The 14,615-nt window shown below is 48.0% G+C and overlaps 1 protein-coding gene across 3 annotated transcripts in view; it reads right to left on the minus strand.

The window, feature by feature from the left end:
• The window catches only part of SLC34A2 (solute carrier family 34 member 2), an 80,231-nt gene that overhangs the window by 22,859 nt on the left and 42,757 nt on the right, over nt 1–14,615 (minus strand). The window contains exons 1-2 of one of the 3 annotated variants that reach the window (XM_045998045.1): nt 9,249–9,385; nt 7,655–7,734 (exon numbers count right to left, since the gene is read on the minus strand). The exons of 1 other annotated variant lie outside the window; for it this stretch is intronic. In XM_045998045.1, coding sequence (XP_045854001.1) covers nt 7,655–7,681 — 27 coding nt within the window. In that variant the 5' untranslated portion in view covers nt 7,682–7,734; nt 9,249–9,385. Of the gene's footprint in view, nt 1–2,096; nt 2,189–7,654; nt 7,735–9,248; nt 9,386–14,615 lie in introns of those variants that run through there. One more of the 3 variants, XM_045998049.1, reaches the window with a different exon arrangement.

Consider the following 14,615-nt stretch of genomic DNA (forward strand, 5'->3'; position numbering starts at 1 on the left):
GACACGGTAGTTGCGGGGGGAGGTGCGTGACACAGGAGATGAAGCAGTTGGCCTCGGCTTTGCATTCATAGATGGCTTTAGTTTAGACTTTTGACTATAGGCATGAATGGGTTTTTTTTTTTTTTAATTTATTTATGACAGAGAGAGAGAGTGAGAGAAAGAACACAAGCACAAGGGAACTGGAGAGGGAGAAGCAGGCTCCCCACTGTGCAGGGAGCCAATATGGGGCTCAATCTCAGGACGCTGGGATCATGACCTGAGCCGAAGGCAGACGTTTAATGTCTGAGCCACCCAGGCGCCCCACGAACGGGGTTTTAAAAATACATTTATTCTATCTCTTTAAACCTGGGCTGTATTACCAAACTACACCCTCAGGATGCACTTTCAGTGTACTTTTATGAACTTTTAAAATAAATCCTGCCATTCACTTTTAACTATACCAATTCTTGTGCATTGTGTTGGGGGTGGGGGTTAAAAGCCCTAATGACCGAAACCACTTTTAACGCATTGCAATCTGTCTGCAGCCCTCTTTTTGCACTCTGGGGCATTTCTGAATTCAGTGGGATGTCCTGACTACTTCCTCTTGATACTGCCATTCCTCAGTCCCTACAGTGGAGTGGGGGAGAGGAAGAGGGCAGGCAGGGAGGAAGGTGGCTGAAAATGGTGTTAAAAGTTTATTCCAAATCACTGATCCCAAGAAGCTGTTTTCTTCATTAAACTGAATCCAGGCTATTTTTATGTCAGCTTAGTGCCTAACAGCTATAATCCAGACGTCCATTCTCCCACCACTGGGGACTTGTTTCTATGAGGTGGTTGAGTGATTTGGGGTGGATTTTGGAAGGGGCAATTTGTTAAACATCCAAACCTTGTACAAGCATGCTCTTCCTGCAACCGGTTCCCAAAGTTACAAAAATAGAGATCATTATCAGCAGGTTGGCTGGCAGGAGCAGAGAGATTCAAATACTCTTAACAACCTCAAATAATGGTTGCTCCTCTGAGGCACAACCTTTTCAATACCCAACCTTTAACAACTTCGAGAACTCCAGCTCAGGAGTGGGGGCAAGAGGAAGAAAAACAGGTCCCAACCAAGCAGAGCTAACAGAAATTGCTTGTGAATAGACACAGGGAGGGAGAGGGGATTCTGAGTGATGAAATCCACAAGCTGCCTCCATGAAATCGATTATTGTTTGAGAAAGTTGCCACCTCCCTAAGGAAAATGAGTCGATTCTGACACTCCTACCTCTGGGAATCTGAAGACTGAATTAATTCCGTTCCATGTGCCACCTGTTTCTGGCCTAGAGATGCTGGGTGCCCTCCCAAGCCGACCACACCTGTGCGTATTTCCTTGAAAGCCATCCCCCCAGACTGCTCACCTGGTATCCTCTGACTTTGCAAACACTGAAAAACTGTGGGCTCTGTTCTCCCAACACAATCTGAAAAGACCAGCCCTGTGCGGTTGGCAGCCTGCCCTGATGGGACCAGCAACCTTGACTGTATCCTGCAGTCACTTTAGATCGGTAACTCCAAAAACAAGAATGGTGACACATGGAAGTCACACTGGTGGGAATGCCATTACTGGACAGCCGCACAAACCTGGAATTTTCAGCGCAGGAAAGGCTGGGAGAGGGTTCCCTTCCCCTTCTCACAAGGCGGGGGACACTTAGGCCCAGGGGTTCATAGACACCTGCTTTAGGTCACACTGCTAGAAAATGACCAAAAAAAGAGAGCCCTGCCGTCCTGATTCCTATGTGGCCCCTTCCATTCCTCCATTTTCCCCTCCCCAAGCCACGAATTCCAGAATATATATAATTACAGACGCCCCCCCGCCCCCCACCCGTGGTTGACTAATAACAGGGTCAGCACTAACAGCATCCTCATGGGAGTTGTAACAGCAAAAGCAGTCACACTGAGAACACAAATAGAATCTGATAATTTAGGGAAGGTGTATTATTTTGTCTTCAGCCCCAAACCAGCCAAGTTCCTGGAGGGGTGAACATCGAGGGCTATCTGAAAGAATCAAGTGTGGGAAGCGTAAATGAAGGTTCTTTCCAGGGCAAGGAGGGAGAAGGAAGCGCCCTGGGCCAGCGGGTACTCACCAGCGCTCCGCGCGCAGGTAATGGACCGAAGGAGGCACCCAGGCGGAGCTCAGCCGCGGCGGCCCGAGTATATATAGCGAAGGTGTTGCGCAAAGAGGCCGGCGGCAGCGGTTGTCATCACGCCCCTCGCACATTCCAGGACCGCCTGCCGCCGCCGGGGCACTGCCTACCTGCCGGCTTAATGAGCCCATCGTGACCTCGCCCAGCTTCGGAGCAAAGCCAGGCGCCCAGGCTGCGGAAGAACCTCATTCGGCCCGGGTCCTGAAGGCAGCGTTTGTCCCGCGCGCCCTGTCCCCCCCCCCCCCGGCGCCCCCCGCTCCCCGCCCCCGTCCCAGCGCGGGCCGCACAGCCCAGCAAGTGGGGGCTCGCTCGCCGCGGCCCCTCAATCCCACCCCGTCCCCTGCTCTCTGCAACACAAGACCCTGAATCTTCTAGTTTAGCGCCTGTGAGGCTGAAGAGGTTGAGACACAGATAAAAGCCAACTGGAAACTCAGGGACAAATCCTTCCAAAACAAAGCCAGGATTGTTTGGCCTTATCAGTCTTTGGGGTGCTTTCTGCCCTCCTAGCCTGGACTCTGCAGTTAAGACACTTGGCCAGCTGGAGCCCTGGGTCTGCCACGGGGCTGGGCTGGATTAGCCAGGCTGAGCAAGGGGAGGGGGGCTGATCTTAGCTCTAGACGGGTGCCCTAGTTCACCTAGCCAGTTCATCTGGGCTTTGGTGAACCATGTCCCTAATTTCACCCTCTTCTGCCTTGTGTACTCCCCATGTGGCCACACAGCTTTGGCTGGCTGTGAGAGGACCTGTCCCAGGGAGGGCCTATCATGGCACTTACCCTAAGAGCTACCCAGTTAGGTGAGGGCTGACCCCCAGATGATCACACAAATGCCTTCCCAGGAGGGATAGTAGCTTCCTTTCTAGTGGAGGTTTCTGGAAGGGTTAGGGGGCATGGCACAGCACTACTCAGGTTTGCTAAGCAGAGATCAAACCTCGATCTTATTGCAAAACCCAGGCCCCTTCCCTTGGCCACATGATCCTGGTTTTACAGGAAGGTAAATGAGGCTCAGTTTACCAGTAGCCCTGCTCTGCACAAAGGAAGAGTGGAAGGGCCCATGAGTTTAATCCCTAAACCAAGAGCCCTCTCCTCCCTTGGGAGGAGGAAATCAGCAGTGCTACTTCCTAGAACCCACTGAGAAGGACTGTCCCCGGGGTTGAGAAGTCGGTGGTTATGTACACTTAACTCTGGTTGGTCAAAGTGCCTAAGCCCAGTTTCCGGTTCTACTGTTTGCTCTCCCTGACTTCATGTGCTGCTGTGTAGAATGGGAATAATGTCCCGATCAGAGTAAAATCAGCTAAAATATTTATAGCACATAGCACAGTCCCCAATGAGCACGAGAAGCACTCAGTACACATTAACCAGTGTAGTTTTCACCAGGAACCTCCGGTGTTAGAAGAGTGAGTGGGAAGCTTTGATTAGTCTCATCGGGAACCTCAGGACTGAGGTCACTTCTCGGCAGCCTCAGATGCTAGTTAGGCACATCAGTCCAAGGGTCAGGACTCAGTGCTTCGAGAGTGGGCAGAGAAATCAAATCAGCCCTGGGGCTGTTCTTATTCGAGGGATAATGATTTTGCTAGTGGGTGCCAGACTTCAAAGCTAGTCCTTGGAGGCAGTGACCAGCCAGCAAGTCTCCTCCGGGCGACTTTCAAAGCAGCGTCTCGTGGCGATGGCAGTCCATTGGCCCGTGTTCACTCACTGAACTCAGCTCCCTCTCCAGCCCTGGCCAGGCAGGCTGCACACACCATCTCAGGGGCTCTTGGGGGCGGCCTTGGACATCCAGCCCAATAAGCCTCCCGCTAACAGTAACGGTGGGCTTTGCGGTGGGGCACAGGGCTAAGCACGGTCATGTTGCTTTTCTGTCACTCCCAACGAGGAGCGAATAGATAAAATTAAAAGAAGAAAAAAATACTGGAAGGGGAAACCTTTCCCTTTTCTATTCTAATTGAAAAGGCAAAATGCTGGTTCAATCAGGAGGCTTTCTTTTCATGTGTATGCATCCTGATAATTGATGAGGGATGATATCTATTTCATTCTAGTTCAGGATTATCGTTTTCCTATTTTTCCATAAGGTCTCGAAGAAATCTAGATGCTGTGTGTCTGTGTCACTCCTGAATCCCTCCCTTTAGGGGAGCAGTTTGCTATGGGGTATTTTCGCATTTTCATCCCACCTCAGATACAACTCAGTATCATGCTTCAGAAGAACCTACGCATACTTTGCATGGTCCCTATTTACACACAAACTTCTAAAAGTACTTTCATTCAGCGCTTTCTGTGCCTGCGGCTGCCGGGTAAGGTAACACTGATTGGATTAAATGTATCAATGCAAGATCGAGGCCCACCCAGAGTCTTACCTGAGGCTACAAAACTGTGCTAATAATAGAGGCCCACAGTCCTTGCTGAGCCTCTGGGCCAAGGTGCTTCTGAATTCAGAACTTTCCAGTTGGGGAAAGTAAGATGAGAGACACTCTCTGGGGCCTGGGCAGCACCTTGTGATCAAACCTTCTGATATTTTTTGCTGTAAAGATGTCCAAATAGTATACTACACGGCATGACTTCGATCTATCCGTTCAGGCTAGGGTTTGGCTTGGGATCTATCCGTTCATGCTAGGGTTTGGCTTGACAGGAGTTTTTACCTCGTAGACTAAAGATTGTGACTGCTCTGTACTGAGCACTTACCCGGGTCCTGTTCTGAATACTGTACACATATGAAGTCATTAGTCCTTCTAATAGGAGGAGCGAGGTATAGAGGCTGGGAGACAGGGCGCCAGAGAAGCGGAAATAACTCTCCCCCATGTGGCAGGACTGCTCCTAGTTGACAGAGTTCAAGTCCTAACCCAGTTACCAATTCCACCCACATTAACCAGCAAGCATTTTCACTAATTTCCTATCTCCTTTTCCTTATAGGAATATGTAGTTGCCCAAACAGGGATGAGCAGAAAGCATAGAGAGTTTGGGAACACATATGGACATTAGATTTGCAGCCATAACTCTGCAGAGCAGCAGGGTGAAGGTGACCCACGATAAATGTGGACCCAAACAGCAACAGATCAGACCTGACCCTCTACCGGACACCCTACACACCCAAGCATTTATCTAAATGTAAAAGCCAAAATAATTGGGACTTCTAGAAAACAACATCAACAAATACTCATGAACTCGGGGTGGGGGAAAGACTTCTTAAATAGTGTACAAGATGCATTAACCATAAAGGAAAATATATTTTTATGACCGTGAAAAGGCCAACCAGAGCAGAGGGAGAGGTCTAGAGCACATAGAACTGACCAAGAGCTTATTTCAGAATACGTGAAGAGTGTTCAGATATCAAGAAAAAAAATCTAATTTAAAAAATGTTCCAGGGACTGGAACAGGCCCTTCACAAATGATAATTCATAAATCCTTCACAATAATTCATATCCTTCACAAATAATTCATATCCTTCACAAAGGATAATTCATAAACACATTAAAGGTGCTCTGTATCACAACCGAAGGAAACGGGAGAATTAAACTACCATTAGATTTAAACCCAGTGTCTACACCTCCAATCCCAGACATATGCCCAAGAGACATGGACACATATGTTCCCCAAAAGACAAAGTCACCCAAATTTGTCCTCAGCAGCACAGTGCACGAAACAGCCCAGAAGCCCACCTCCATTAATAGGATGGAATATTAACCAAAAAAATGCTCCTACAATGTAATACTGTTAGGAAATTGCATTTGGGGCATCAAAAGTGGCCAGATAACCCAGGATGAAAATAAACCGCTTGTTACGTGGAAGGAAATGGATAGGCATTCTCACAAAGGTAGTCGCTTAGGTTAGAGAAACCAGACGTAAGGGTTCATACTGTTGGATTCCACGTGTATGAAATTCCCGGAACCGGCCCAAACGTAAATCTTAGTGCTCAGGAACGCATGCTTAACTGGTATTACTGAGGAAAAAAGCAAGGACTTACCATAGAAGTCACGTGAGGGTCACTGTGTTGGGAAGGAGGGGGTAAGGCTGTGGGAGGATGCTGGAATTTGAGGCGTTGACAATGGGTTGTGGTCATTTGCTTTGTGATAAATCCTTGAGCTGTACTAATCCTATGTTTTTCCCTTTCCTGTGAATATCCCACAATTAAAAAGCTTAAAAACACACACAAAAAAGACCCCTGGTGGTCCTGGGGAGGGGTCCAGGGAAGAGAATGAACTCTGGGTTCTATCAGGGACTTTGAAATCCTTTGAAGGGAGGTTTGAGCCACTGACTGTCCATGTCCCTGAAGTATTTACTATGACCGTCCCCATCGCTGGCACTTAGAAGGAGAGCTGCTTCTGTCTCAGATGTTTGACCAGTTACGTGATCCACTTTTAAAACAGAATACACACGGACTTTGCCTGCCAGCACCAAATGGACTCCAACAGCCTCCCAATGACCTCCTTTTGCAAAACCTAGTGACCATCTCTTTATTTCTGAAGCAACTCAGAGCTGTTTTTCTACCTGAAACAGGCCCAGACAGCTAAGCTTTCAATTTTTCCTGTGTGTGCGTGCGTGCCTGTGTGTGTGCATGTGTCTGGGGAGGGTTTTGGTGATTTTTTTTAGTCCTTGTTGTTTGCACGGTATTAGCAGTTAGGTCTGAGTTGTCTCTCTAAGTATATGTAGCAGGAACTGCCTGCATTATCATTATCAGAAGCCATCATTATATTGCTATTTCTAACCTGTTGTGGATTAAGAAAACAGCTCACCTCATTCATTTATCCATTTAATTAATGGTCATTAAAACTGTGTAAAGCAAGAGGGAGTGAGCCTGAAAGGTCTAATGGGTCTATTTCTGTGCATCTTTTTACTGCCCAGGCTTAACACCACTTTAGCTAATCAGAAAACATCTTACTACGTAGTGCCCAGCTAGATTCTAAAGCGCTGAGGCCACCGACACTAACATCCCATTTTACAAAGACAAACAGTAAGGAAGTAAGACTGACACATTAGTACTATACAGAGGGCCCAGGGTAGGCGGTGGGGATCGGATCATCACACTGGGTCCCATGGCCCTTGGGGTGGCCAGGAGTCCAGCGCAGAGAAAAATGTGGCTTCCCTGCCATTCTGGGGTTCCTTCTGTTTCCGTCATTTATTCCTACCGCAGGGCCTTTGCTCTTGCCATCCCTCTGCCCAGAACACTTTTCTGAATTTTCACATGGACACTCTCCCTTCATCATTCATGTGTCAGACTTTCACTGAACATATCCCCTGCCTGCAGCCATTGTCACCCCAGTTCTGCTTCCTTCACAGTTTATCATAGGACCTCTTTTTTTCAACACTAGATCTCCAAAGAAATGTCTCTTTCCTGGGTTGAGGGACTGGGATTGGGAATCCAAATGGCTCCCTAAATACGTCACTTGACTTAAATTTTAAACCAAGGGGATTTAAAGTAATTCAAATGTATAACATTTGACCACATTACTTAAAGTTAGTTTTTGGTTAATTACAATAAAAAAAATAATCTGAAGTTAAGGAAAAACTCACAGCTCGGAACTTAAGCCTGAATGCCATCCTGGAGGTTCAAATCTCTTTTCCACTCTCTGTTGGGTCTGGATCCCACAGGCCTGGTTGGAGATGCCAAAGGAAGAGATGTGAGTGATTCCCGAGTGCCAGCTCACACAGAGAGATCTCCCACAGCCCATTAGGGCATCTCACATTCCCACCATAGGTGACAGCCAAAAAAAAAAAAAGGGGAAGGGAAATTCTAGAACCCAGTGTGGGAGGGGCTGGGGGAAAAGACGAAGGAGGGGGCGGTGCATATTATCTCAGATGATACTGTGAGTGACAGTGGTGTTTAAAATTTGGTCTCTAGGGGCGCCTGGGTGGCTCAGTGGGTTAAGCCTCTGCCTTCGGCTCAGGTCATGATCCCAAGGTCTTGGGATCGAGCCCCGCATCGGGCTCTCTGCTTGGCAGGGAGCCTGCTTCCTCCTCTCTCGCTCTCTCTGCCTGCCTCTCTGCCTACTTGTGATCTCTGTCTGTCAAATAAATTAAAAAAAAAAATTGGTCTCTATTCTGCTTTACTCCTAGACGGTCTCATGACCCTCCTCCAGAAATATTTTTTTTAATTAATTATTTTTTTCAGAAGTATTTTTTAGGTGTTCCTAAAAGGTAATGCTTATGGCAGCAAACAACTGGAAACCACTTATATGAATGTGTAACCACCTTTCTCCCATCGATATATTATGATGCTGTCACATAAGCAAAAATATATATTTATTGCTTTATGCATACATAACGAAACCCTCGTTAGGCCAGCCATGAGCCGATGGGGTATCACTGAAAACAAAGGATAGCTATGGGAAGAAACAGATTGAAAGGTATATACCAACCTTAACAGGGATAATCATAGGGTAAAATCTAATGATTTGTTATGGATAGGACTAACCATACCTACTAATTTAAAAATTAAGAAAAAAAATTGTTTTATCCATCCGTCCATTAGGAGATGTCGTCTATTCCTGAGTTGGGAGTTTTCATACCCATTAAATGGGGAAAACTTTTAAACCTACCTTCCCCAACTCGCAATGAAAATTTGCTAAGATTGTATCAGGAAAGGGCTTGGTAACTGTAGAGTTACACAGATGTAGGCTAGTTGGACTGTATGGAAATAAGGAGCTTGCATACACACATCCTAATTTTGTGAAATGTGTAGGAAATAGGAGAGTCTACCTGTAACCTCCAAATGTGTCTGCGTGAGTTGATGAGGACTGAAATTTTTATCAGTTCTATGTCCTCTCACCTTACCTGAAAAGCTGCCAAAACACATGGTAAATTTAAAATAACACAAACTCTAGCTCTTTGGCTACCTAACTCTCATGCACATAACAATCTAGAAGAAAGACAGTGGAGGCAAGGTGAAGGGGAGGCCTGGCCTCTACCAGGATGACAATCCTTTCTCTTCCTTCCTTCTTCCCCCATTAAACCACCCTATTACCCACCCCACACCTTACCAGCTAACCAAAGACACTTAGATTTCTTGCCCATAAAAGTGATGTCCTCTCACACTGGTTCCTTCATGAAAGATCAATTTCCTGGCAATCCAGCGAGCCTCTCCTAGAGTCCCCGCCTCCCAGTTTACCTGCCTCCAGCCCAGTGTTGCTTCCTTTGGAGGAGTGAGACGCACCAGGGCCCATGGAGGGAAAGGTCTTCCCTTTAAACAGTGCTGTTGCTTTTAGAGTTCAGTCCTGCTTGGATGAGGAAACAGATAAAACACCTGGACAGAGTGGGGGCAGGAGTCTCTCCCTCACAGGCGCTGCAGGTAGGAAACACACATGAGGAAGCTGGGCACTAGAGGACAGATGCATTCTGTGTCGGGGGCTGGGCAGGAAATGCCCTCTCAGGGCTCAGCTCCAGGGGTTGCATGAGAAGACACCGAGTGATGTTGCCTGATCTTTGGACTTTGCTGGAGAAGCCAGATAACCGGGTTTATGACATGTACCACTAAAACAACAACAACAAAAAAAAACCAGACAGGCCAAACAGAGCAGGTCTGTGGACTGCCAGTTTTCATCCTGATACCAAAATATATTCTCGGGTGTGCAGACCCTGACCAGTGCCCTTCTGACCAGCTACAGGGCTGTGTCCTCTGAGGTCCCCTGGGGTTTCCTCCTGCCAATCTCCTAAAGCCCTTAGTGGGGCTGGCAGTCTTCACAAAGTAGAGGTGGCCAAGGATGTCTCCAGAGGGGAGGATGGTGCTCTTCCCTGGGCTGTGCCTGAGAAGGGCCCTCGGGAGCCCGGCTCTCATTTCTCTTCTTCCACTCAGCACCCTGCCCTGAGTCACCCGGCCTGGGAAAACCTGGGTACTCATACTGATGGGAAAAGCCAGGCTCTTCCCCAGTGCACTCCATACTCTCCAGCAGCATGAAGCTGGCCAGTGATGGAAGAAAGTATAGAGGGGCACTGCCTGCGCGACTCTGAGCCATCAGGCTGGGCCTGGAGAAGGGGCAGCTGTGCTCTGCACCTGCTGGCGGGGACCCCACCCTGGGGCCAGTGGGCCCGAAGCTTGGCGCTCTCCTGGCCGCAGCCACTGCTACCAAGATGGATCGTAGCCTAAGATCCTGAAAAAGTGGCTCCAAGAATAACACCTGAACTAAACCACTTTGAACTTCTGCATTTGTTAGGAATGTCTTCAAGGGCTCTCTGACGGTGCTGATCATTTTAGAATTGTTCAGTCAGGCCCTGATAGGGAATCTATTCCCCTGGCTACTGCCAGAATTCAGGAAACGTCAAATAATGGGTTACATGGTTGTGAGAAAGCCCTAGACTTCAAAGGATCAGCTTTCAGCGGAGAACTGCTAAAGGAACAGAACACAGGCTGGCATCATTAAAGGCTGTTTTCAACCTTGCTTGAATATGCATACAAATGTGCAGAGAAACCCTGGAAACTGAGACACAAATCATCGAGGTTACCTCTGACCATGGGAATGGGTGACTATTTGCTATGTATCTGTATTTAAGGATTTAAGGCAGCTTACCAATGGACAAAGGAAACTTGATTCAAAATGAGTGACAGAACAGGCAAAGAAGTGCAGAGAAGGAGGACTGAGGCAGCAGAGGGCCAGGTGCTACACATTAAATCAAACCCAATGAAACTGCCATTTTTGTAGGTCAGCGTCATGTGGTTCAACTTCATACAGCAGGCTGATCTACACTTGCTGGAGCTCACGCACCTTGGGCTCTCCGCTTTGTAGTCAGCTAAGAGTGGGGAAAAGCCTTAAAGAACTTTGGTCTTTGGTGTCCATCAGGTAAAAACAAACTGGATGCTCAGGGCTTTCTTCCTGTGTCTTCTAAGACCATAGTTTCCTTCTGTAACCAGAGATTTCCAAAGTAATTTAAAAAATTTTTTAAAGATTTTATTCATTTATTTGAGAGGGAGAGAGCATGGGAGAGCAGGATAGTGGGAGAGGGGCAGACGGAGAGGAAGAAGCCAACTCTCCACTGAGCAGGGAGCCCCACAAAAGTAAGTGCCTTTTAAAGTTGAGGCTGGTTGTGAGTCCCCATCCTTGACTCCTCAGATTTGGGGCAATTTTACTCCACCTCTCAAACAAGAAGATAATCTCTGCTCAACCCACCTCCCATGTGGTTTTGAATATTCAAATGAGATGATGGTATGTGAAATTAGATGGTATGTGAAATTAACTAAGACTTGCAAGTCTTATGAATGACACCATTTTATTAAGTGCTTGTAATGGTCCGGCATTGGGCTGGTGCCTAGTCAATCAGTCACAGAGGGTTATAGTCACATGGAAAACTGGTGAATCCAAATGCTGTAGGTAAAGTGCCTTGCATGATGTCTGACACATAGGAGACCAATCACACGATGACTGTCCTAGCAAGAGACACGAATGCTTTGCCAAGTTGAAACTAATAGATCCCAAATAAGTCTGTTGAACTTTGTAAATATTAGACGTTATTTGTTGAGTCAATGAATATAAAGTATTAGCACAGGGCCTGGTACAAAGTAGGGACTCAATAAATAACTATAATTCCATTTATTTCTTTTCTTATGGGTCTGTTCAACTAAGAGGCATAGCCAGGATCTCAAGCCCTTGCTTCTCTGACTTTCAAACCTGGCCCACCACAATCTATATGCACAATGAACACATAGCATAGGTAGAATCTAAAATTATCAATTTAATGAATCAGACCTCAGAGCCTTGAACTTTTTTTTTTTTAACCTCAAATTAGTTTTTTGTTTAAGTTAAAATGTTTCCTTAAAATCTCCTGCCACCCTCTATTGTTTCACTGCTACTGGGGTAATTTATGCCAACCAACTCCTCCTCCCACTTCTCCTAGGGCAATAGATCATTCCTGTTTATTTTCTTCTGGAAACTGAGGTCCTCCCCTGTCCCTTCTCCTTGCCTAGTAGCATCATCTCTATTCCAGAGATAGGGACCTCCCATCCTTCAGCCAAGAAGCCTCATGAAGCACCTACTATGTGCCCAGCTCTATGTGAGGGCCCGGCCCTGCCTTCCTAGGGCTACAGTAATGGATTGTCATTGAGTAAATTAACTGATGCACGCGCATGCCACGTTCTCATGTTTGGCACACAGTAGGTACTCAGCGGTGTTTCTTAGTTTTCTATCTGTGTGAGGAGCCTCTCTACTCTCAGCCTCAGCACTAAATCTAGCTGTTTACGCATGACCTTCCTTCATCCTCACAGTGACTCAGTGACCGCATGAGTGTTTACATTCTAGAGCTAAGAAATCCAGACCACGGAGGTCCATTACTTCCCCGGCCAGATGGGATCCACTTGAGTCCGCCAAACTCCAAAGCCCTGCTTCTGTCCAGGTCCAGGCACAGGCTCGGTTTGAAGTACCAAAGTCAAGGTGCTCCATCTTAGGCCCATGTCCACACATCCATCCACGTCCTGCAGGACCCCAGACGTGTACTGAGATCTGTACACTCTCCTATCTGCTGAGATTCTAGTTTGGACATTGTCTGTCAAACCTTCTCTCTCCACCGTAGACTCCTTTCTTCGTATTTTTTTCCTGCTCCCACCCAGTCGGAGCTGGTCTCCCCTCCTCCCCCGGCTCCAAAACCAAACCAGGGTGGTGTCTCCATTCCTGGAAGCACAAATCTCCGGGCCAGTGGTCTCTAAAGAGAAAGGATGCTCCACGTGCTGGCATGACTTGCCAGCTAACTTGTATGCCAGTCATGGGGGAGTGGTTTAGCAAGACTGAACACAGCTCAAATGGCCAAGGATGCTTTGTACTTGCCCCGGCGCTAAGGCCCAGAGTCAGGCCAGCTGGAGGGAGAAGCCCAAGGACTCACAGGAGCTCCCCATCCTCTAGAGTAGCTCCTGAAGTGTGGTTCCCAGACCAGTACCACCAGCAGCACCTTCCCTAAGACCTTATTGGCCATACAACCTCTCTGCCCACCCCCCTCAGCCCCGCCTCCACCCTGATCTTCTGCACAAAGTCTGGAGATACGGCCCAGCAACCTCACAGGTGTCTCTGGTGTGCCCCCAATTTTGAGAACTGCTGACCTGTAGGGTAGAACCCCACCTGTGTTCTAGCACAACGTCTGCTGCCTCTGTCTACACCTCCAGCCTTATCTCACCCCTCTCCCTGCATCACCTCCTCCAGGAAACCCTCTCCAGGGTAAGGGCAAACACTGCCTTATTAATTTTCGCATCCCTGGTGCCTAGTACAGTGTCTGGTTCTCAGTAGCTGTGCAGTCAAAGGTTTGTTGGTGAATAGTCATGAAATCGAAGCTGGCATGCGAAAGTGGGGCTCAGGGTGTGGTTACCATGGAGAAGGTGCGACCCCTGCCGGAACCAGAACTCTGGCCAATGGCCTAGGGCTGCAGCCACAGGTCTTGAGGGACAAAGGCCAAGTGCCACAGAAGGTCTCAGGATAGTAAACGGATCCACGGATCTCTCCCTAAAAGGGGCAGCCACCACTGAGTTTCGGAGGAGGGCTGGGGTTGCTACTCCACTCGCATGTCCGAAGCCAGAAATTAGTACCTTTGGGGAAAATTCCAGGACCTTTGGATATTGGCTCAAAACAACAACAACAACAACAACACACACACACACACACAAACAAAAACAAAGGTAACCCTCCAAAACCCAACTGTGGGAGCCCAGCAAAGTACATCTCAGAACAAATGCAGCACACACCAAATGTTTGTGAGCTTGCTAGTGCCCAGCATCAGCAAAGTCCTTCCTAGAACTCCAAGTTCTTAATCACAATAGAAGGTGGGCAGCACGAAGGCCCGGGGCCTTTGTCTCTTACTCACAAACTCAAAGGGTACCGGGGTCAGAGCCGAGGTCAGTCGACATTTGAGGAATGAATTAATGACAGAGGATGGCCTGACACCATCACCATCACAGTCCACCTTTGTACCAGATCCCCCCCTTATCTGAACTTGGCTCATCTCTGCCAGGAGGACCCCCAAGAGCCCAGCTGACTTTACTCTCCCAAACACCCAATGCCCTCCCACTGCTAATGACAATGTAGTTGCCTCTTGGGCTCTCTCCCGTGACAGAATGCAGACAGAAGGGAGGGGCTCCTTGCCCACATGATGCATCCATGTTTACCCTGAGAGCAGGTTTCCAGACCGTCGGTGGTATGCTGGGAACTGCAGCTAGTTACCAGCAACAATACAAGCTCTTTGTCCTTACAGGAACTCAGTAAAATTAAGGTATTTTCCCTCCACAGCTAGAGGCTTTGTATTTCCCGACAAAGGGCCCGGAGGTTGGCCATTCTCAACTGCTACCCAGACTTACTTCATTCTTTCTGATGGATGGAGTTGGGGAGGGAACGTGGCGGGGGAGGGGGGGGTGGTTGGGGGAGGGACTCACGGAAGAATGCAGTGGGCCGCCCCACCACAGAACAACCACAACCTGGTCTCACCCTATTTCAGGAAGTGGGCCTTTCCCATTTTGGGGTCACTGCACAAGACATGTAGTCTCTTCCCTTTACGTATGTCTGGCCAAATG

Source organism: Meles meles, chromosome 2 (assembly GCF_922984935.1).
Source record: "Meles meles chromosome 2, mMelMel3.1 paternal haplotype, whole genome shotgun sequence".
In the NCBI taxonomy this organism is placed as follows: domain Eukaryota; kingdom Metazoa; phylum Chordata; class Mammalia; order Carnivora; family Mustelidae; genus Meles; species Meles meles.